At 43.4% G+C, this 23892-nt stretch overlaps 1 protein-coding gene across 1 annotated transcript in view; it reads right to left on the bottom strand.

Moving 5' to 3' along the window:
* ADAM22 (ADAM metallopeptidase domain 22) overlaps positions 1–16394 on the bottom strand; it is a 146083-nt gene extending 129689 nt beyond the window's left edge. Inside the window, exons 1-2 of the mRNA XM_074835062.1 lie at positions 16268–16394; positions 15952–16109 (exon numbers count right to left, since the gene is read on the bottom strand). Of these exons, the coding sequence (XP_074691163.1) occupies positions 15952–16109; positions 16268–16325 (216 nt within the window). The 5' untranslated portion in view covers positions 16326–16394. The remainder of the gene's footprint in view (positions 1–15951; positions 16110–16267) is intronic.
* Between the last annotated feature and the right edge of the window lie 7498 nt (positions 16395–23892).

Here is a 23892-nt window from a genome sequence, read left to right as displayed (position 1 = left end):
AGCACAAAGGTATTTTATCTAAAAAAAAATATTAGAAGCTTGAATCCTAGGAAAAAAAAAAAAAAGTGGTACACAAACCTTCCTGCCATACCAAGAGGGATACGATTCCAATTATTTTAAATCACCTGCTCCATGCCTCAGGGATCACTGCAGTAACAGAGGAGATGGGCAATCAGTACCAAGTATGACTGTTTATTGTTACAAAGAAACACTACAGAATAATGATGATTTCTGATACAATCCCTTCAGTACCCCTGCTGGGGATCGGCTTTCTTCAGAAACTGGCCCTGAAGAATGAGCACCTGCAAAGGGAATGCACGTACATAAACTACAACCAACATATAACATTGCAGATCAATGGTGAGCTTCATTGCACTGTACTGTAGGTAACCTTAAATACATCTGGAAGATTTTCATTTCAAATAGGTCAAATATTTTAACTGCCAGTAGAACACTTACAAGCTACGCACTTTCTTTAATAATCAAAGTAACTAGAATTTTGAAAGGAAATATTTCAGAAATTTTCCTCACATCATATATAATTAGCTGGGAGTTGAAAGCAACATAGTAACATGATGACTAATATTTTTCCTCATTAAAATAAGGAAAAAGAGAATTAAAAATGTGTTGTGATATAATGTGCAATTCCTCATAATATGTTTCTTACTTCTGAAGTATCCTTCATAAAGCACTTAGATGCTTTTTAATAAGTTTTGCTGGAAGAGATAATTTCTATCAAAACAGAAGAATGTCTTTTTTTAAAAAGATTGATGAGAAAATCCTATTTATATGCTTGCCCTTTGATGTAAAAAATTTTATATTTATTACTATTTATAGTATTGTGGTTTCTAATTAAAAGATTCTGATCAGATTTGTAGACTCAAAAGAAAAGCATCAAGAGAATCAAGAGAGAAAATAATACAGAATGTTATAGCAAGAGAACTTAAAAGCTATGCTTCAGAGCTTGTAAGAACAATGAGGTTTTATAGCAGACATTCTGGGAGTCAGTCACATTTACAAATTAATAGATTCCTTAGATATCAATTTAATTCCCCCCCCCATTTAATAGTTGAATAGAAACCTCAGGTTGTTAACAATCCTTTAAGTGTATATGAAATGACTGTTCAGTAAGGACACAAGTAAGTTCATGGGAAATCAAAATAAAGACATTAATGAAATCAAATGAAAAATATACTAAACATTTTATGTAGATTTACCTAAAAAGAATTTTAACTGTGGTTCTGAATATAATTGTTACACCTAAATTTATGCTACAGTAGAGGAATACAGTGCTAATTAGCACATGTACACAGTATAATAGGACAATTTTCAGCCTCAGTTGTGTTTGTTGCTGTATGTAAAATAAGAAATTTTTTCAAAAACTTACTTTTCTACTTGTACTGGGAAGAAAAAGAAAAACTTTGCTCAGAGACAAAATTCAGAAATAAGCCTAGATCTAATTATAAAAATAAATATCTCCAGGGCAAAGAATCTTTTTTTTAAAATACACAATAAAATATAAATGCAACATGATTACACAGAATCACAGAATTGTCTAGGTTGGAAAAGACCTTGAAAATCATCTAGTCCAACCATCAACCAAACATTAACAGTTCCCAACTACACCATATCCCTCAGTGCTATGTCAATCTGACTCTTAAACACCTCCAGGGATGGGGACTCCACCACCTCCCTGGGCAGCCCATTCCAACACCTAAAAACCCGTTCGGTAAAGAAATGCTTCCTAATATCTAGTCTAAACCTTCCCTGGCGCAACTTGAGGCCATTCCCTCTTGTCCTATCGCTTGTTACTTCATTAAAGAGACTCATCCCCACCTCTCTGCAACCTCCTTTCAGGTAGTTGTAGAGGGCGATGAGGTCTCCCCTCAGCCTCCTCTTCTCCAGACTAAACAACCCCAGTTCCTTCAGCCGTTCCTCGTACGACATGTGCTCCAGACCCTTCACCAGCTTCATTGCCCTTCTCTGGACACGCTCGAGTAATTCAATGTCCTTTTTGTAGTGAGGGGCCCAAAACTGAACACAGTAATCGAGGTGCGGCCTCACCAGTGCCGAGTACAGGGGTAAGATCACTTCCCTGTCCCTGCTGGCCACGCTATTTCTGATACAAGCCAGGATGCCATTGGCCTTCTTGGCCACCTGGGCACATTGCTGGCTCATGTTCAGCTGGCTGTCAATCAACACCCCCAGGTCCCTCTCTGACTGGCAACTCTCCAGCCACTCCTCCCCAAGCCTGTAGCGCTGCTGGGGGTTGTTGTGGCCCAAGTGCAGCACCCGGCATTTGGCCTTATTGAAACTCCTACAGTTGGCCTTAGCCCATCGCTCCAGCCTGTCCAGGTCTCTCTGCAGAGCCTCCCTACCCTCGAGCAGATCAACACTCCCACCCAACTTGGTGTCATCTGCAAACTTACTGAGGGTGCACTCGATCCCCTCATCTAGATCATCAATAAAGATGTCAAACAGGAGTGGCCCCAAAACCGAGCCCTGGGGGACACCACTCATGACCGGCCGCCAACCAGATTTAACTCCATTCACCACAACTCTCTGGGCCCGGCCATCCAGCCAGTTTTTTACCCAGCGAAGCGTGTGCCCATCCAAGCCACGAGCAGCCAGTTTCACCAGGAGAATGCTGTAGGAAATGGTGTCAAAGGCCTTACTAAAGTCAAGGTAAACAACATCCACAGCCTTTTCCTCATCCAATAAGCAGGTCGCCCTGTCGTAGAAGGGGATCAGGTTTGTCAAGCAGGACCTGCCTTTCAACCCATGCTGACTGGGCCTGATCATCTGGTTGTCCCACATGTGTTGTATGATGGTACTCAGGATGAGCTGCTCCATCAGCTTCCCGGGCACCGAAGTCAAACTGACAGGCCTGTAATTTCCTGCATCATCCTTCCGACCCTTCTTATACATGGGCATCACATTGGCCAATTTTCAATCTGTCGGGACCTCCCCGGTCAGCCAGGACTGCTGGTAAATGATGGAAAGCGGCTTGGCGAGCACCCCAGCCAGCTCCTTCAGCACCCTTGGGTGTACCCCATCTGGTCCCATAGACTTGTGTGTGTCTGTGTGATGCAGTAGGTCAGTGACTATCTCCTCCTTGATTGTGGGGGGGTCGTTCTCCCAGTCTCTGCCTTCTGGCTGAGGAGGCTGGATTCCCTCAATACAACTAGTCTTGTTATTAAAGACTGAGGCAAAGAAGGCATTAAGCACCTCAGCCTTTTCCTCATCACTTGTTACCATGTTTCCTCCCGTGTCTAGCAGGGGATGGAGGCTCTCCCTGGTCTTTCTTTTGCTGTTGACATACTTATAGAAACATTTCTTGTTGTCCTTGACTGCTGAAGCCAGATTAATTTCTAGCTGGGCTTTAGAACTCCTGATTTCCACCCTACATAGCCTCACAGCATCTTTGTAATCATTGTGAGTCGCTAGCCCCTTCTTCCAAAGGCTGTAAACTCTCCTTTTCTCCCTGAGTTGCAGCCAAAGCTCCCTGTTCAGCCAGGGTGGTCTTCTCTGTTGCCAGCTTCTCTTACAACACCTGGGGACAGCCTGCTCCTGAGCCATTAAGACTTTCTTCTTAAAGAGTGCCCAGCCTTCCTGGACCCCTATACCCTTCAGGATCGTCTCCCAAGGGATCCTGTCAAGCAGGTGCCTAAACAAGACAAAGTCAGCCCTTTGGAAGTCCAGGATGTCAGTTCTGCTGCCCCCTCTCCTGGCCTCTCTAAGAATAGAGAACTCTATTATTTCATGATCGCTGTGCCCTAGTCGGCCTCCAACCGCCACATCCACCAGTCCTTCTCTGTTCACAAAGAGGAGATCCAGCAGGGCACCTTCACTCACCAGCTGTGTCAGGAAGTTATCTCCCAGACATTCCAGGAATCTCCGGGACTGGTCCCGCTCTGCTGTGTTGTATTTCCAGCAGATGTCTGGGAAGTTAAAGTCTCCCACAAGAACAAGGGCAAGCGATCGTGAGATTTCTCCTAAGTGCCTATAGAATATTTCATCCACCTCTCTGTCCTGGGTGGGTGGCCTATAGTAGATTCCTACTACAACATCTGCCGTGTTGGCCTTCCCCTTGATTCTAACGCAAAGACACTCCACCCTGTCTTCACTACACTTGTGCTCAAAGCAATCATAACAGTCCCTAACATACAGCACCACCCCATCACCTCTCCTTCCTCGTCTATCGCTCCTAAAGAGCTTGTAGCCATCAATTGGCACACTCCAGTCATGGGAGACATCCCACCATGTTTCTGTAATAGCCACTACATCATAATTTTCCTGTTTCATCATGGCTTCAAGTTCCTCCTGTTTGTTTCCCATGCTGTGTACATTGGTATACATGCAAATAAATTATTTCCTCAGGCTCTCTCCATTGCCATTTGCAAATATCTAATTTTAATCAAAAGTTCGGTGTGACTGAACTGGATTCACATATAACAGCATATTAAAGAACTGCAAAATCTCTTTTTTAATTTCCCTAGCCTTCTCAAAATAGTTATAGGCACTCATTTACTATATTAATCATCATTATTTGTCATTCTTCAGGCAAGCTCTCTTCTTATGCATTGCATAAACCTAAATATCTCTGGGGCTTTTTGGGGGGGAAAAAAAAACGTTATTTAATGAAAAAACTGCAGAATAGAATCATGGTTTGATGAAAAGGCTTTTACAGCTGCCTGTTTGGGGTACATTTAGTAAATAAGTAATTTATTCTGAGGAAAAGCTAGAAATAAGAGAAGATTTTAAGAAGTCCATGTTTATTTTTGAATCCTGGATCACTTATCTGTTCTCCATGCCAAATGAGGGTGGGGCAGAGGGAGAGTTAAACACCATCAGCTGAAGTGTGCTGCCATGGCCCAGTTCACTTTGGTAGGGTTTTGCCAGCTCTCAGCAGATGAAGATCTTGACAAAGTCGTAAACATGACCTAAAATAGTTTTTCTCTACATAAACATCATAGTATCAATGAAATCAGAGTCAGAAGCAAGGACTACTCATACCTCTAAAATGCCAGTAATTATTCTTCTCAATAGTAAAAAAAACACATAAAAATCTCTTTTATTATTTAGTTGTGGGTTTGAAATCAGAGGGTGTTTCATTTACTCAGTATAGTAAAGTGAAAGAGGTCCCCAGAAATGTGGATGAGGGGAACAGCACCAGGAAAAAGCAGTCCTGAGCACAAACAGAGCAACGTATTACGCAGGTGTCACTACTGCAGATCCAATGCCTGGTTAGCAGCAGGGATCCTTCTGAGGTCCTGCAGAGGTGGGATGCTGCTCACACATCTTGCCCTAGACCTCCACCTGGCACTCCAAAACCATGAGCATCTTTGAACTGCTACCACAGACTAAGAAAAAATAAATCTTATTTTCCCCTGAAAACTTCTCTTCTTGCTCTCCTTCCTCGCCTCCACTTCATCTTTCTCAAAAATTCACCCAAGGTTAAATGATGGAGCAATGAAGACACGAAAACTATCAGGCTGTCACTGCTAGCAAATTTAGTATGAACTACCTACCATTTGATCTCACAGATCTAAAAGGACAAATTTAAGTAACTGAATGGGCAAGATGCTGCTTCCCAAGAGGCAATCTAACGCATTTCCAGCACCAGAAAAACCCCATGACACCAGATCTTGTACTCACTGTGCTTTTATGTATAGAGGATGACGTTAATTTGACTTTAAGAAAATTTTAGTTATAACTTTTGATATCCTCTGAGACTTAATTACTGTAACTTCTGTTGTTGTGGAAGTCTTCATATCCCAGTGAAAGGAAGAACTGCAAGAATTTTTAGGAAGCCATACTCCTTTTTTTTCCCCCCCTTTTTTCTGTAAGGGAAGCTGCAAAGACTCATGTGTAAAAGGTCACATTTAATTAATGTGCAAGAGGTCTTAAATACATCGCCGTTGGGGCAAAACCAGAAAAATCAGTGACTGCTCAACCTGATGTTTTTAAAATGCATTTGACAAGGTTCTTCAGCAAAGACTAATGGCTAGGAAAAGTATGATAAAATACCTTGTTATAAGAGTGATTAATAAAGTACTGGGTTACAAATAGGAAACAAAGGAAAGTCATGAATGAAAACTTGTGAAGTTCAGAATGTTTTTTCCTGCCATAATTCATACAAAGACTTTGACAACTGTTGAAGATCCCACTTCCAAAACCAAGACAGGGAGCAGAGCAAACAGAGACTCACCCTGTGACACAGGGACACCGCAGTCTCCATTGCCCCCCACTGCAGCTGTGAGTTTCAGAGGGTCAGACATAACACCAAGAGCAGCGCTAGAAAAAAACAGCAGTAGAGCAATGTGTTCCATCTATCTCAGTAGATACTACAGGACTTCACTGTGCAACCAGACGGTAAACCTGCTTCCCTGTGAAGCAGCATGAGGTCAGAGGGAAAGGACTGTGAAATACCCCCTCTCCCAAGAACGCCTGGCAATTTTGAGTGGACAGAACCCAAACGAGCCACTACTCGTGCACAGCTGCAGCGTGAGAGGCAAACAACCGATGCACTACGCATCTGCAGGGGGAAAGAACACAAAACAGGGGCAGCAACGCAGTCGGTGTAAGCAGCACTTGAGGATGAACTCATCTGGATTACTGTGTCATTCAGCGGGAGAAAGGGCTATTGTCTCAAGGACACCATTTAGGCAAGAAGGAGAGCTCAACGGATCTAACAGTCAAGTGGAGTGAAAGCATTTCCCTCACTGAAGCAGATGGTGCCTTGAGGTCATTTTTAGCTGCATGTTTTCCAAGCTCTGAAAGGAATCAATAATGTTTAGAGCAATGCCCCCTTTTCAGCATGTAGGCTTCAGAAACGAAGTAACAGAGTTCCACTACCAGAGGAATCTGCAAAAACCCGCCATTAACACCGCCTTTACGTTACAAATAAAGCATTCAAACATAATAAAAAGAGTGCACACTAACTTTGCTCCTTCATATAAAAAGTATCAGTGACCAAAACATTCTTCAGCAACAGGATGACATATTACAAACATTTTCCACTGGTCTTACATTTTGTTTGTATACAGAAGAAAGCTTACCAAAAGATGAGCTCTTCCCACTGGAAGTAAGTAACAAGCCCTCTTTGACACCTAGAGGCTACCAACATGGCTAACTTTTCCCATAAACGGTTCTTGGGCAACAGCAGAAAGTTTGCTAACATTTTGTCAGCACCACAGGCTAAAAAGAGCTTGATGAAACTTGTAGACTCTTAGGCATGCCAATACATTGCTCAATCTACTCCACAGATAACACTTTTTAAATATGACTCATCCTCTACATTCAAGTATCAAAGTCCTGTTTAAAGTTGAAAAGTGCAAGAAAAGCACAGTTCAAAACCCCTTTTCCTCTTGATACAGCCTAGGTGGTCAAAATGAATGAACATTTTCACTGTAAATATTTTCTGAAACAGCTGACGGATTTTTTTTCACTCCCACAGAATTACAGGGGCTGAAATACTCTAGGAGACATTTCTGGAACAGACCATGTTCCTACATACTGCTATCCTTCTGGGCAATTTTTGAGCTGTAAGTCAGGGCTGTAGCCTCCATGCTCACATACATCACACTTTCAGAATCAAGGCACCATTAAAAAGCATTTACCCACACAAACTTTTTCTAAACCGTGTATTCATATTACATTCTGGAATATGCTTTTTCTAAAGCATGGTCATTTGCTACAGTTTTCTGGTCTGGTAACATTCATTTCATTTAATAAAAAAGAGAGATTGTAGAGTGAATTTGGTGTAAGTAGACAAATCAGAGATGGTCAAATTACCAGAGTAATCACCAGATTTCACTGTCTGATGGCAAATGCCCAACAGCAATGCTGTGCTTCTTAACTTTCTTTAACTGAACCCAACTTTCAAGTTGGACTCCTACTGACTCAAGAGTTAAACATCTGCCACTTTCTTTGATTTCTACATAATCATGTCTTTAATTTCACATGACATTGGCTTTCCACTTGAACTTACCCAACCAGCCAACCCCCACACCACAGCCTGTGCACACCACAGCCTGGCAGAACTCATCTTGTACACGTGCTCAGCACTCCCATGCAGCTCTTCAGGCAGCTTTGCTGCTCAACGCTCACACAATAAAGTTTCTGGGAAAAAACATGAGCCTTCCCTCACAGAGTCATCCCACTAAAGTATTAAAAAGCCTATACAGATGTAATCTTCTGTGGGCAAAGCTGTCCTCTGCACTGAACATGCCTCCATCTGAGGAGAGATACATGGTTCCATGCTTGGCTGTGGCTCAGCACAGCTGCCGCTGCACAGTTCATCCCTGCAGCAATGATTTCTCCTCCCCAGATTAATGCAAAATATGCAATGGCTTCAGGAATACTATCAGGGAGCATCTGTGGCTATGAAGAGCAAAACTTCATCTGACAGGCCTCTGTGATCCTTTACTCACTTCAAAAGACATCTCAGAACAGCATATCCATACACTGCTCAGGAGGCCACTGGCAAGCCAAAGGGAACAAGTTGACTAGAAGATCTCAAAAGGCTTTCTTGTCTGAAAGTGTTCCACAGAAAACCACAGCAAATTTGACATAGTTTAAAATAAATTAAAGGAGTCAAAACTAGAGAGAAGAGAGACAAGATGGGAGTCGCAGTGATTTTTCAAGATGTTAAATATAGCAGTTTTGGTTAATATGCAAGAAGCCAACAATTATACTGTTTCTAGAAAATACAATATTGAGAAAAGATTGTTTAGGGACCAAAAAACTGAACCACATCAGCAGATAAATGAGAAAGAGATATTGCATAGGAAGACACCACAATCCTGTGTCCAAGAGCAGTGGGCTTGATCCTCTGATGGTACTGGACTTCACCCTCCACATCCATAGTTATCCAGACTCAGAGAACAGACATGGGCCTGTCCGTTCATCTGGCAACAGCCCAGTGAGCTACCTCCTGTGAAGCACAAAGTCAGTCTACCAGGAAGGAGAAGGGGCTTTGGCTCAAACTCATGGGAGTTAAAGACAAGGATGCCCATCCTCTCAAGGTGGGAGGTGGCCACAGCACGTGAAAGGACCACAAACCTCAGCAGAGCTGATTTGAGAGGGAAAAGCACTGTGCCAGCGCTAGCCAGAAGGACCCAAAATTTAGAGAGCAGAACCTTATCAGGCTTTTGAAGGTTTTACACAGTTCAATTGACCTTTAAGCAGTGTTTGACGGGATAACTGCAATAATGTTTCAACAAGCAGAGCCTTAAGAAAAGGTGTTAGTCTTGAGTAAAAGACTGGTATGATTATTGAGAAGACTACAAAAGGCACCCAGAGTACCAGAAGAATAACAGAATACCAGATTTACCGTGACAGTGTAACACATACAACCGTAATGCTCTTATTTCAGAGTGAATGTTAACTTCATATGTAGTTCCTCCATAACTTGGGTAAATCTCAGCAAAATTTATCATGACACTACTTGGAATGCAACACACTTTTCCATCATGAATGCGTTATAGCAGATTATTAGCCACAACAGGGGTCCCAAAACAGGTATCCTCAGTGAAACAGTGGCAGAAAGAATATTCAGTTTGATCCTGCACTAAGGGGCACCAACACAGATCAGGAGTGAATATAGATACATTGATTACCAGAGCTGGAAAGGACTTCTCTATCAGACTTTGCAGTTAATACACTGATCATGGCAACAAGCAAATGTTGGGAAAAATACTTTCTGTAAGGATTGTTACATCTGAGCCCTTAAGATCCTTCATGACTGTATATAAGCCTGTCTTATGAGCTTTTGGAGTATCTCTCTTTTTAGCTCTGCTATGGCACAAGCAAGAGAAGATACCGCAAAACAAAGATTTCCCATGCATCCCTTTTACCCAAACTAGGATTTTCAAAGATATCTATGTCTTTTAATCACCCCTCAAATTTGAGTCCTGATATTTCTGCAACATGAACTCTGAAACAACAGCTACCAGAGGTTTTTTGCTGGATTTTTTGGACATACGCATTTACTGTCTTAACAAATCTCATCATCAAGTAGGGAAAGACTTTCTCTGAAATGAGCTTGCAAAGAAGAATAAATTAGCAATTTGAAATATTCCTTGCCTATAAAATACAAAAACACACTACGAATATATATATTTTATAAAAAGGTGTATTTGAAAGTCCCTACTACATCAAAAATCAAAGGGCACTCTCAATGTCCTTGCATCATGTGGCAATCTGTAGCAAAGTTTAGCTTGCAGCACTTTTTTTTCCTCTTCAGGAAGGCAGGACCTGCATCATGATTATTGATATTTTATCTGTCATTCACATGTTCATAAAATACTGCTAGGTTGGTCAAGTATCTTATCCTTACATGAATACTGCAGAACTGCATACATTGAACATACAGTAAACTATCACACACATTTTACTAATGCCTCATAAACCTTAAGGAAAGAGGGAGAAGAGGCCACAAGGCAGGAAGAAAACCAAATACACGTTATCACTCACTACAGCCTCAGTCCCAGATTAGCCTCCTCTCTCTTTGATTTTGTGATAGGTGGATTGAAAATTGTACCTAAGTTTCTCCAAGAGACAGCAGCCGTCTGATCAAGTAGGCAGAAAAGAATTTTTTTAATTGGGCAATTTCTCATGACACTTCTCTTTCCCACAGTCATCATCCATCAGTCCCAAACTCTAGAGCTGTTTTATAAGCCCTTCAACAGTCAGAACTCATCTTTTAATCAAAAAAATTACTAATTGTTTGAGCCACCCAACACAGGAACTTATAATACCAACAGAAGTTGACAGCATCAGAACAGAAACCGAGAATGTTTTAGACAAAGTCAGCAGTTTCAGAAGCATATGCAAAGAACAGGGATATCCTCTTCGAGGACTAGAGGCAAAAGGCCAAGAAGTCAGAGAATCCAATAGCAAAGACTAGGCAACACCTGAATAACTAACGCAGATTTCAACTCGAAGTGCAGGCAGAGCTATGTGAGCTCAGCATGACAGAGCAGAGCTTCTCTGCAACTGATTGTTAGCAGTAAGAAGTTATTTAAGAAATCTGTGAGCCATGCTTCCAAATCAATGTATGGAATTGTATCATTTGGTCACAAACAATTCAGAAATGCAGACTGTGGAAGACAAATAAATATTATGCTGAAAACTACTGAGTCACTCTGGACTACAAGCAACACGTACTTCTATCTCCGGACACAGTTCAGTCCTGGAGGCCCTTCACGTCAGGCTCCCTACAACCAGGTCAGCCCTTTTGCTCACTCGGAAGGAATCCAGTGTACCTCCATGACAACTGGCAACAAGCAAGCGAAAAGCAGGTTGAGAGACAGAAGTTGCTATATTATGAATGTTTTGCAAAGCCACCAGAGATGAGTGAATCTATGTGCACAGCAGGTCATTGAGTCAGGACCTCGATCCCACTGAAAATCACAGCAAATTTCCCAAATTTCTGTATCAACACTTAGATATATCAAAAACACATAATGCAATGAAAGCCACAAGAAGAACAACGCTGTCCCTCAGACTGTGTGTGCGGACCTACCAGCATGCCCACAAAGTGCTGGCCTCAAGGAGAACTGGGATCCTTCTCTGCTGGCATTGAGCGGCAGTCTCCAGCTGAGAGCAAGATCACTACTGAGTTATACTTAGGGTTGAGGGAAGGCATCTGTGGGGTGAGGGTATGTAGAGGTCTGGTACTCTAACTTCCAGCTGGAAAATGAATCTCAATCTTCACAACCAGAACATTTGAACCACTGAAAATTATTAAGAAAAAGGTCCCCCAAATCAGGTGCTGACGTAGAGTACAAACCCAAGTTTGTAAAGGCATACTTTGTGCTTTTGTTTTGCTCTCCTTCACAGGTGGAAGAACAAATACAGGCAATGGGGAGGAATGCTTACGCATTCCCACATTTTAACGAAGAACATGCCTGCACAGTATTGACTAAAGAAAAGTGAAAGAGCTCAAACCAATGAATTTCTGATCACGACTAAACTGTGATGCATGAAATCTTTGCTTGTGTTTGTTTCCCCAGGACTCCTCAACTGTTTTCCCTAGGCCTCTTTGTCTGTCTACACAACAGTAAACCGCTCCCTATATAACTCACTGATAGCAGACTCAAAGCCTCCAGTGAGCACTTGGGCAAACTAAGATAAGGGGAACTCGAACAAAAGGACACAGAGATACCATCTACGGAGGATGATATCACCGATTTAGGAAGAAGACACCTGGACTTTACTTCACAGCGCATGCCCTGGAAAAAGTGGACACCGTGAAGACGACCACCAAAGCCCCCTCAGCCTATTTCTACTAGGCATGCTCAGACTATGTAAATTAATTCCAGGAACTCATTATCATAAGACACCCCTTTCCAGGAAATCAAATGAATATGTATGATTTGTGTGTATGTAAACTGATGTCCCTTGCTAGTTCTTGGGAGCCCTTACGGTGGAGAATCCCCAGGGCGACCCCAGCGCTGCTAATAAACAATACCTGCTTAACAGTTCTATTGGATTCTGTCTGTTAATTTCTTAGTTTCAAAAGCATCAAGAAACTTGTGATTTCCAATGTGCTTCTTACAACAGCAAAACAAGGCTCAAGGCATGGAGTTAAAAGGTTCCTCATAAATGCCCACAGTAGGAACTTAACTTTCTTTTAAATACAAAAATCTTAGTTTAGCCTGCACTGAATGCCCCTGCCATAGAGGCCATTCATCTTCTAATAGGCTTACTTATGCAACAGTAAATTAAGTGTCCATTACTAAAATCCTGGATTGCATTAATGATAATATTAATATTAGCATATTCTCAGATATATCTTATCTTGATTACTCTTTAGATTAAGTGCTGTGCAGCTGCTAGTAGGCCCCCTTTGGGGAACAGAGAAATTGAAATACAGGACTGTCACAGATACTGGCAGTGATTCTATTCCACAATGGAATTAAAAGCAGAAACCCAAAGTCCCGTGAATTCTCCAACGTCCACTATACATTAAAACATTAATGACATGAACATATAATAGCCTACAACATTTGCCTTGTGCTGTGCTCTGAAGCCCAGCAATCCTGGACAACTACAACTGTGAGCACATTGATTTTGTTTCTTAAGCAATTACATTCTGGGTTTGGAGGATGACTGGATAGACTGTTTCCTTTACTACTGAGGAGTAAAGCATGCACATTGCGAAGGCACTCAGTAGTTATGGCAATGGCCCAAAAAACCCAAAACAAACAAACAAAGGAGGTTGCTAGAGAAAAACCTCAACAAATGCTGAAAAAACCCATACATTTTTAGAAATCTGCCAACCATCACTTCCCAGTCACTTCTGCCTTCGATTCCCTTCTCTCAATTCCTTTTCTCGTATTACACTCCTCTGGCTCAACTCCATCATAAGCCTGTTCTGAAACTCCTGATCTGCAAAGGCCACGCTTTACTTCTGCTCTCCCCTGAACCACCATCTTCATTTTCCTTTGTGCAGTTCCAAACTCAGGCTTGCATCCCTCTTGTACAACTTCTGACCCTTTTCTGCAGCTAAAGCTTTCATCCAGGAATTAAAGGAATCTGATCCGATTTAATGCGACTTCCTTCTCTCCAGCTTATCTCTCTCTCTCCTTTTATCTCTATCCAATCCAAAACACAATTACATCGTTTTATGTTAATTCAACAGCTACAGCCTCGTTGTCTAGTCCTCTGCACCATCCCATTCAGGTATCTTTGCTTTTCTAGACATGGCTGCTTGTCCTTCAGTCATCAGAGACTCTTCTTGAATGCTTCAACCTCCTCCAAGAAGCATCCTCCCTAAACTACTCCACAAAGCCATTAGCTTTGGTTTGAAATCTATTCAAGACCAGTTTTTCTAACTCTGATACATAGCTGTCCAAGGACTACTAGCAATGGATAGAATAGGGCATGGAGACAGTCAGAGTGTATTTAATCATTAAACAAACTAAAACATATGAAAACTTTATTAATGGAGAGAGCACCTCTGTTCCCCTACCCTTTATATGCCACTGATCTCAAACTGTTAACTCTTCAGGGCAGGCATGGGTGTCTCTTCACGTGTGAGTAGCATCCAGCACTCCACATCTTTATACTTCGTGTGACTTTCACCAGACACCCAAAAGCAACCATAAAAGTTAACTCTGTTAGTCCATAACTTTGATAAGCATTCTGCAGAGATAAGGGTGTTGTTTTATGGGATGCTAGACTTTAAAATTCAGGGTATTAAATTACTCAAATGCAACAGTTAACACTATTATACAAAAACACCTTCCTCAATACAGCTTCCACAAAACTTCAAGGCAAGCAAAGGCAGCCACGCTGCTGGTCCACTACTGCTGAGCTGACTCAGATCCCGGGCGAGGGATGCAGTATCCTGCAATGAGGATGTACCCGTGCCCTGTCCAAGAAGCACAGAAAATCGGTACTGCTCCACTCAGTTTGGCCTGCTTTCGCTTCGTAATTTTCTTTCTCCAATCACTGCCAGCTACTGCACCCTTCTGTGGGTAACAACCATCAGAGACCATGGGAGAAGCTGTGGATATTTTAAGCAGCAGAGGGAAACTTCTTGATCAGGAGGAAAAGTTGTTGTTGCCCGCAGAGCTTTACACACGTGAGCTCAGTTTAGCGTGGAGACTGCTGTGAGAGAAATGCATTTAACTCTTTTTAACCCACTAGCATTACTTCTTTTCTGGTTGGAGTAACATTAATACTAACAACTAAATGAGGGTGACTTGAAAATTTTTATAAGCATAAGATTTGATGAACAGAAGTCGAGACATTCAGAAGAACAAAATCCATTAACTAATAGTTTCTTCTGTAAGACCAGAGTTTGAATCCTAATAGTAGATCCAAATGCAATCATTACTACTTTTTAAACAGACGTGTCACAAAGTGTGTGAACTTGTGAGTGTTCAAGGGTCTTCAAAGAATCCTGAAATGCTGAGAGGATTTTTTTTTTCTAAGCAAAGCACGCATTTTGGCACCTTTAGAATCCTATTTTATTGTACTATAGATCTGGCCTTCACATCTGAAAAATCTTTACGTAGAATGTTACATTTAGAGGCAAATAAATATGCTATGAAGAGACTTCATTATTTAACTACACAAAATGAATGCAAGCTGTCAGCGCTTATACTTTATGGATTATAAAAAAGAAATCTGAGACCCTTTTTTTCAGCTATTTTGTTTCTTGAATGGACAGCAGTCAATTGGAAAAGGAGGAAACCAAGGCCTGCAACTCATCTTGGATGTCAGCAGTTACCACAAATACACACGTTTTTAACATCCTTCGTCTATAACAGCATAGACTCAATGTTTTTTCCCTCTAGATGTAACGGCCAGGTACCACCTCAAATATGATGCCTAGGGATCAAGATTAAAATCACTGTATTTTATTATAAATTGGGGTAGCTATTTGTTAAAAGCTATAGGGATTGGTATACCAGAAATCTGAAAACATACCCCGGTTTGGGTAGCAATATGCAAGTCAAATTGCAGCTCACATATCACATTTCAAGCGATTCCCATCTTCTATTTTTAAAAACACATTCGAGTCCACAGAACACAAACCCACCCTGCCCACGCTCCAGCCAGAAACCGAAATGAAGCCGCAGCGCTTCCACTCCAGCTGTCGCAAAGGCACAGCAACTTTCATTTCGTGGCTCCCCCAGCCCACCGGCAGCGGCGGGCAGCGGGCTCTGCCTGCGCGGGCACTGCCCGGCCCGGGGACCATCCTCCCCCGACCCCCGGGCCCCACTGCGGAGGGACCGGCAATCCCGGTGGTCCCGCGGGGAAACGAGCGGCGCGTCTCACCGAGCAGCGCGTCTCACCGAGCAGCGCTTCCACGCACCCGCCGTCCTTCGGCAGCGAGACCGCACTTGGAGGAGGGGGACGGGGAGACACCGCCGCCGCCAAGGGGGCCCCTCGCAGCCCACCAACCCCCCCCCAGGCCCGCCCAGCGCCTACCTGCGTCCGCGCCGCGCCGCTCCGCACCCGCGTACTCAGCGCCGGCCGCCGCGCCCCGCCGCCGCCCGCGACCAGCCGCAGGGGCCTGATGCTCTCTCGCTCCGCGAAGCGGCTCTCGCCCCGCCGCCCCGCTGCCGCTGCCGCCGGCCCGGCGCCTCCTGGGCAGGGGAGAAGCACCCGTCAGCCGGCTGCGCCCTCGCCCCCGGCGCGCAGGCTGCAGCGGGGGCTCCGTTTCCGCGGGGGCTCCGTTTCCACGGGGCTCCGCAGCGGCCCCCGGCGCAGCTCCCCCCCCTCCCGCCCCCCGGCCGCGGCTCACCTGGGGCAGCGGGCAGGACGCAGAGCGCCAGGGAGAGGAGGCAGGCGGCAGCCCGCATGGCGCTGCCCGCCGCCCCGCGCCGCTCCGCTCCGCTCCGCGCCGCTCCGCCGTGTGCCGCCCCAGCTTCCGCCGCCGGCTCCGCGCCTGCACGGGGCGGGGGGGGCGGGGGGGGCTGCGGGGCCGCGGGGCCGGGGCTGCCGAGCTCCGCCCCGCCGCCGCCGTGCCGAGCCCCCTGCGAGGGAGGGAGATGGCGAAAGCCGGCGCGGCTCCCCGCAGAGCCCGCTTGGGAGAGGGAAGTGCTGGGAAATGTAGTCGTTTGCCGGGGCGTGAGGGACCGGGGCGAGCGCGGAGGGGAAGCCCCGGAGCCAGGGGAGCGCCGCAGAGACCCCGCGGCCGAGGGAAGCCCCGCTGCAAATCTCGCCTTCCCGGCCCGCCCGCCCCGGCGGGGGGCCGCCGGAGCCTTTGGCCTCCCCACCTGCCCCCCCTCTGGGGGGCTCCTGCCGCCAGCCCCGCTCTCCTCCCTTTCGCGTCCCTTTCGAGAGCAAGCCTCCATTTCCTTCCCCATGACCTTTTTTCCTCCTTTCTTCGATCTCCACTCCCGCCCCGCTTTCTCCACTGGACTAACGGTTAAAGAGAGTTGAAAAGGATTACAACGCGCAACCATCCGTTTGAAGTTACAACACGCTCTCCTGGCCTCAGCCAGAGGCAAAAGCCAGGCCAAAGCAAGAGGCAGAAGTGTCAAGGGGCGCCCACGACGCCCGTTCCCCGAAACCCGAGGATCATTCCTCCCTCAGCAGAGGGATGGCTGCAACGGCAACCCAATTCCACACCCCCACCTACCGGGAAGCCGGGACTGGCAGCTCTGCCTGGCAGCACTGTGCATCTTCTCACCTTCCTTAACTACGTTTCTTTATGAAAATGGGACGAGAGCGGCAATTTTCTCAAGCACCCCCTCCCCCCATCGTTTTCCGAAGTGGCAGGGGGAAGGATTGCCATGGCACACACTTAAGGTCAGTCGAGAGAGGAGGAGGATTGTCAGAGCATCACAGCGGCAGATGCAGCTCGGTGCTGACCCATGGAAGAGGGTCAGGCTACCCACGGCAAGGTTTTACCCCAGTTACAAGCACATAATAAAGGAGAAGGTGGCATGGTAGTAAATGGCCCTCAAAACTGCTGCTCCTTAGAGTCTGGAAGATTTAAAGGGCAAAACAAAACAAAAAAATCTCTGCTTTCATAATCTTAAAACCATTATGCAGACCAATATTAATTGCATTGCTTGCACCGGCAACAGCCAGGACACCTGACACCTCCACTTCTGCTCTTCGGAGCGTTTCAGCCCGCTGGGCTGCCTTCCGTGGGCTCCCCCACGGAGGGACCACGCTGGGGGCACCGCAGCTCCACAGCCACTGCCTGTGCCCGCCGGCGAAGGTCACGGCTCCTGGCCTGATTTTTCTGTAGGTCTTACCTTACTTACATAAATTATCTTAGAAGGGGAAGCAATTAGAGGACAGATGAAGGAAATTCAGTTTCTCAGAGTATTTCCACAACACAAAACCAGACAAAATGACGGTTCAACAAGCTGAGGATGGGAGCAAGACAGGCACGTTAAGAGTACAATATTGCATCTGGAAATATATATCAACTTTGAGGAGAAAGTGGCTTATAAGTTTTGTGCTGTCCAGCTTACACTGCAGTCATACGCTACAGGCAAGATGGAATATTACCTCAAAGTAGCCATTAAATCCTTGAACAGTTGCTGAAACAGTCTACAACTAGCTTACAAAACTCTGCTGCAGGGTATCAAATAGACCATGAGTGGGGTGGGTAAAGAAAATGAGACAGTGCTATTTATAGAAAGAAAAATCAATACTATGGTATGATGTTTCAATCTGTTTTCAAAAGTCATGAATCCTTACATTTCAGGCTGCAGCCAACCTGTACAGTTATTTCAGTTAGCCCAAACTGTCCCCGCTGGCACGCTGTTGCACAGTTTCTTCTGTCAGTGTTTCTGTGAGAATTCACGACATTGGGTGTATCTTACACCAGTTACGCAGTACATACACAGCACAGTTATACACTCATTCCCTGGCTCAGTACATCATATATTTCTTTTTTCTCTTGCCATTACCATCATCCAGATTTGGTGTAGATATCACACCTGGAAGGTTTACCAACCCAGCACCAGCCAAGGCACAGCTGCTTTAAGCTAATGATTATGAATGCAGTTTTATCCAGTCTGTGGGCTCAGGGGATGTGGCAAGGTCTGATGAGAGCACCTTCATAAATACAGCACTTTTTTAGTATGCCAACTCTATTTTGGTCAAACCCTTCACTAAGTTTAAGAATAAATTTTTAAACTGTTTTTTAGAATTACAGCCAACTAATACAAAGATAAAAGCATTTTAAAAGTACGTGTGTTAGAAGTGATTAGCCAAAACAGAGCTGAAAAAGATTATGTCCCTCTCCTTGCAAACCTCTCTTGTTTACATCCTTCTACCATTCGCCTAGAAACACACTTCTGTGATAAATACTGAAGATTAATTCAAAAGAGAAGGCTTAAATAAATTGTAGAAATTTTCTATATCACATTGAAGAATATAAATCACAAGGAAATCCTGATCTGCATCTCTGAAGTCCCCTTTTATTTATATTAGAAATTGGAGATTTGACAGACTTAATCCTTCAGGGAAATAATATTTTAATTTTAATTGATGGCTTTTCCATGTTCGCTTGGGAAATCAAGCAGAGAGTGTCAATACTCACTACCTAGTCTTACCTCACTAGAAGTTCCTTGACCTTGCTCAGGACTGTGGAAGATGGTCCACCTCTGAGCAATGAGGTCTTTCACATCAAGGGGCAGATTTTTTTCTTCTTCCAGCAAATCACAGAGTAATTGAGTAACTCACATTGGAAGGGACCCTTAAGGATCATCGAGTCCAACTCCTTGCTCCTCGCAGGACTACCTAAAACTAAACCATATGACTAAGAGCATTGTCCAGATGCTCCTTGAACTCTGACAGGCTCGGTGCCGTGACTGCTTCCCTGAGGAGCCTGTTCCAGTAACCAACCACCCTCTCAGTGAAGAACCTTTTCCTAATGTCCGATCTGAACTTCCCCTGATGCAGCTTCATTCTGTTTCCTTGTGTCCTGTCTCTGGTCACCAGAGAGAGATCAGCACTTCCCCCGCCGCTGCCCCCCTTGAGGAAGTTGTAGACTGCAGTGATGTCACCCCTCAGCCATCTCTTCTCCAACCTGAACAAACCAAGTGACCTCAGCCACTCCTCATAAGTCCTGCGCTTGAGACCTTTCACCATCTTGGTCACCCTCCACTGGACACACTCTAATAGTTTGATGTCCTCCTTATACTGAGGCCCCCAAAGAAACTGGTGTTTGCAAACAATGCTCAACTTTCCAATGTTCATTCTCTTGCCAATTAACATTCTGTGGAATTTTATTACACTGAAAATTCAGGCCAATTCTTTTTTAAATGAGGAATAACAGCTCTACCCTACGTTGCAACATGTCTTCACAACTTGCCAAACGTAACAAGCATATTCTATACGACTGTCTGAACCACAATTGTAGAAAAATGAAGCCTAAAAAACATATGCCAACATTTCAAAGAATCATGAGAAAGTGGAAAAAAAAGTGCTAATATTCATCTTTTGATTTACCATATAAGTATTCCAAAGATTATTTTTGAACCATAATTAATTACAAGTCATAACTTAATACTTAAATTTAACATCTAAGTGTTACCGCTCTCCTTTCCACAGAAAATAAGATAGATACATGGACTAAACAGCCTTGTTGACATTGTACTTCTAATTTATTTGAGGTATTCTTGAAAATTACTTCCCAGTTGTACAACTTAAGCTTTGCTGTAATCACTACAGTAAGTAGTAATGACTGCAATCATGATTCACGGTTTTAAACTGTCTAAAGTTCTGAAGAAATTAGCCTGCTTTAAAATTCTGAAAGAGTAACACATTTTTAAATGCTAAAAAACCTACAGAAATTGCTTTGTATTTTCATAATTTTGATAAAATCTAAATTTTCTGCATTGAGGAATACACAATGGAGCCTTGTGTATGCATAGACATGATGGAAAAATACACTGACTTCAATTACAGAACATGACAGCAATGTAATACTGTGGAAAGTATAATTCTTCTCCCCGCACAGAGCAACTTCTGTTTTCTCAAAAATTACAGATTGTAACTGAAACCTAGGGCACTTTTTAAGAAACACATTCTCAGTGGTCGATATTCAATCTCAATTTACTAAGTTTATAAAAAACATATTAAGACTTTTTCCTGATAAAAGGTAGATCTATGAATATTTTGTAATTGTCCCTATTCATCTGGCCACCTATTACCATAAGTGTACTGCCCTAAATGTTTCCACGTGAAAAGCACATTTACATTCCAAATACATGGTAATTAAATTTTCTTGTATCAAGTACCAGTTAAATGTCCAATTACAGTCAACAGTGCATTTTGACTGCATGACTGGACAGCAGTGACCTTTTTGACTAATGTACATAAAAACATTTGACTCTTCTGGTTATTTAGTTCAGAGCGTGAATATTACCTCGAAACAGGAAGCATGTGCAATTGTAATCTAAATATAGAGCACATCACACAGAATCTGTTTTGACGTTAAATTGGAGGTACAGCCTGACGTGGAGCACTGCACCGGCCATTCCCAGCAAGGACATTGCAAGGTTCAGAGAAAGACAGTGACAGAAAGCAGCGAGTGAGATCCCCCTCAACTCAAAAAAAAAAACCTAATAAAAAAAAATGGATTAAGTCTGACAGCCACCTGAACCTACAGCTGCTTTATGCCAAATGAAATTGGACTCCACCCAAATACTTGCTTTGCATCCCAAATCTTTTTATGGTGCTATATCTGGGATGCTCAGCATTTATTTTGGACAGCTGCATTCTCTAAAGCAAATACACTGCTGAATATCAGAAGCCAAAAAGTAATATTTACAGACTGCATGGTAAAAACCAAAAATATTCATCTCATACCATCTTCAGAGATGTTAATTTGGTTAATGAACTCACAGTTCACACTTACCTTCCCTCTGCTACAGTTATCAGTGGTGACATTGTTACTGGTTGGTATTACCAGTGCTATTTACCTTTACTTATGCCTGCATTTGATAGCACAAACAATCTCCTTAAATGGTCCAGAGGACTAGTTACGCTAAGAAATAAATTTTGGCATTCAATTTCTAGTCCACCTACATACATTCTGTGTAAATACCCTGTACAATTCCTCTGGATCAATTGGCTGCTAAAATTTCCCCTCATTTGTCTTCGAGAGTGTGGATTAGAGGCATATAGAGGTTACAGCTAAATTTGAGCGGCAGTAAGCACTTGAAAGAAAATAGCTTATTTTTCAGAATGATATTTTCATGAGATGAAACACAATAGAAAAAATTAGAGGGATAAAAGGGACTCCATCTCCTGCTGTGATGCAAGTAACATCCAAACTACTTAGTCACCCAAGGATATGAATGCTTGTTCACATTTGTTTGCAGTTTTATTTTACACTTCTCTATTTCAGAAATTTCCCATAATTCTTAGTATAATCTAATGGCATGTCTTAAAAATCTCAAATATGGAACAACTACAGAATGAAACTAGGGCAAGGAAGTGATTTCCACCTTTGAGTAGACTCACTGTAAGACCAAGATAGACTGTGACTTGATGCTACTGCACTATCAACTAATAACATGATCAAAAAGCCCAGCATGGGCAGCCTTTATCAGCCCTTGGTGCTTATCAGCCAAGGGCCCAGAGGTCACACAGACCACGTAGCTCACAGATTTTCCAACTGGGGAGCATAGGGGGATTCATATTTTCATCCCGTGTCCACCTGCCCCACTGTAACTACATCAGTTAGAGCAGCTACCATTTTTTCATTCCTGCACTCTGAGACTGCCACAGAGCTTCAGAGATACGATCACCAGTTACATTAGCCGAGTCCTTCAGAGTGCAGGGTGAAGGCACACACACCCTCCGCAGGTGCATTTAAGGAGCCATATGCCTTGCAGTCATACAGACCGGAAGAGATCACAGAACGACGATAGCATGAATGGGTAACTAAGCGTGCCCTTTTGTTGCAAGCTTGAGGTGAAACATGGATTCCATCACCTCAGTGCACACTGGCAACTCCTGAAGGACAGAACAGATGTTAACATGCTCGGTGCTCCTCGGGTTGTAACTACCTTCCCCCCAACTCCAAAGGGGAAGGCCGACTTTGCAGTCACCTACCTGTTGCTTCGTGTCAAGTGTTCTGTAGTTGGATGCTGAGCAAGAGATTACTGCTTGAAGAGCTGCTGCTGAGCGTAGGGCTTACCTGAGTGCATGAAACTCAGAAAATATTGGAGAACTTCCTTATGTGTGTGTGGTTTTGGAGTCACTAATCCCCACTATCACCATATACCCATAGGAGTATCTGAGTGTACACCCGTATGCACGTGTGCATACCACCCCCCAGCCCCAACCCTTGGGAACTCTATCCTTTCAGCTACACTATAAATTTACCTGAAGAACAACATTTCTGCTCCAGATAAACACCTACCATGGAGCAAAGTCACGTGCAGTGGTTGGGCACCCACTGCAAAGATACCAAACCTAACTTGGTGTAGGTGTAACTGGGGTAAAACACCACTACTTCTGATGCTTTATTTCTAAAAGCAGATTTCAACACCTGTATTTCTTTTGATGTTGTTACTACCATCCCAACTTTGCATTGTGTAGCTAGTTTCCATATTAAAAGTCTTTACTGAAAATCATTTTGCTCTCTCCCATGGTAATGAAACAAAGGGAGTCTGAACAGATCAGTTACAACTCACCAATACAGTGTCTGCACTGGCTTTCAGTAACGGTATGTGTGTGTGCACCCACACACCTTCTATTTTAACATTTTAAAGATTCTGGTATTTCACATCCCTAGAAACTTGCTTGCCATGCCTATGAAAGAGAAACAATGAAGATCACTGGACCACAGGGTAATCACTTAAATAAGAGTACTTTTATCATGTAAAAGTCTAGGGAATTTTTTTCAATCAGACTTTAAAATGAAGTAGTGTCTGTTCTACACAGGGGTTAAAGCTTTAACTTTTTTCTAAGTCAAGATTTGGGTGCTTCATTAAAATTCTGAATCCCACACTGTGCTGCGTAATTGTACACAGCAGAAAGAACAGGAATACAGCTCCAAGTTTCTCTAACCACCACAAAAAGTTAGTATACTAACAACTGGCTTTGAATACAATATAAAAATTATGTACACCAGCTTCAAATTCACAGAAAGCAAGACAATCAAAAAATGAAGTGCATTAGGAGAAATTCACGTACCTATAGAGTTCAAACTGTAATTATATAATGTGTAATTATTACAAAGATGTACTTACAGATAGAATGAACTTCTAATGCTAAGCTTTTACTCTAGTGACTAGAGGTACCTGTGGTAGCGTTTGTCTAAAGTGTTTGACGTCTCTCAGAATCCCTGCCACATATTTTGAAAATACTCATTCTCTTCTCTAGGAGGAAGTCAGGCAGACAAATGTTCTAATAACCAGCCTTCCACATTTAATTATTTTTTCAAGT

The sequence above is a fragment of the Strix aluco genome, chromosome 1 (assembly GCF_031877795.1).
Source record: "Strix aluco isolate bStrAlu1 chromosome 1, bStrAlu1.hap1, whole genome shotgun sequence".
In the NCBI taxonomy this organism is placed as follows: Eukaryota; Metazoa; Chordata; class Aves; order Strigiformes; family Strigidae; genus Strix; species Strix aluco.
The sequence above is the reverse complement of the archived record's forward strand: the minus strand, read 5'-3'. Positions and strand labels throughout refer to the sequence as shown.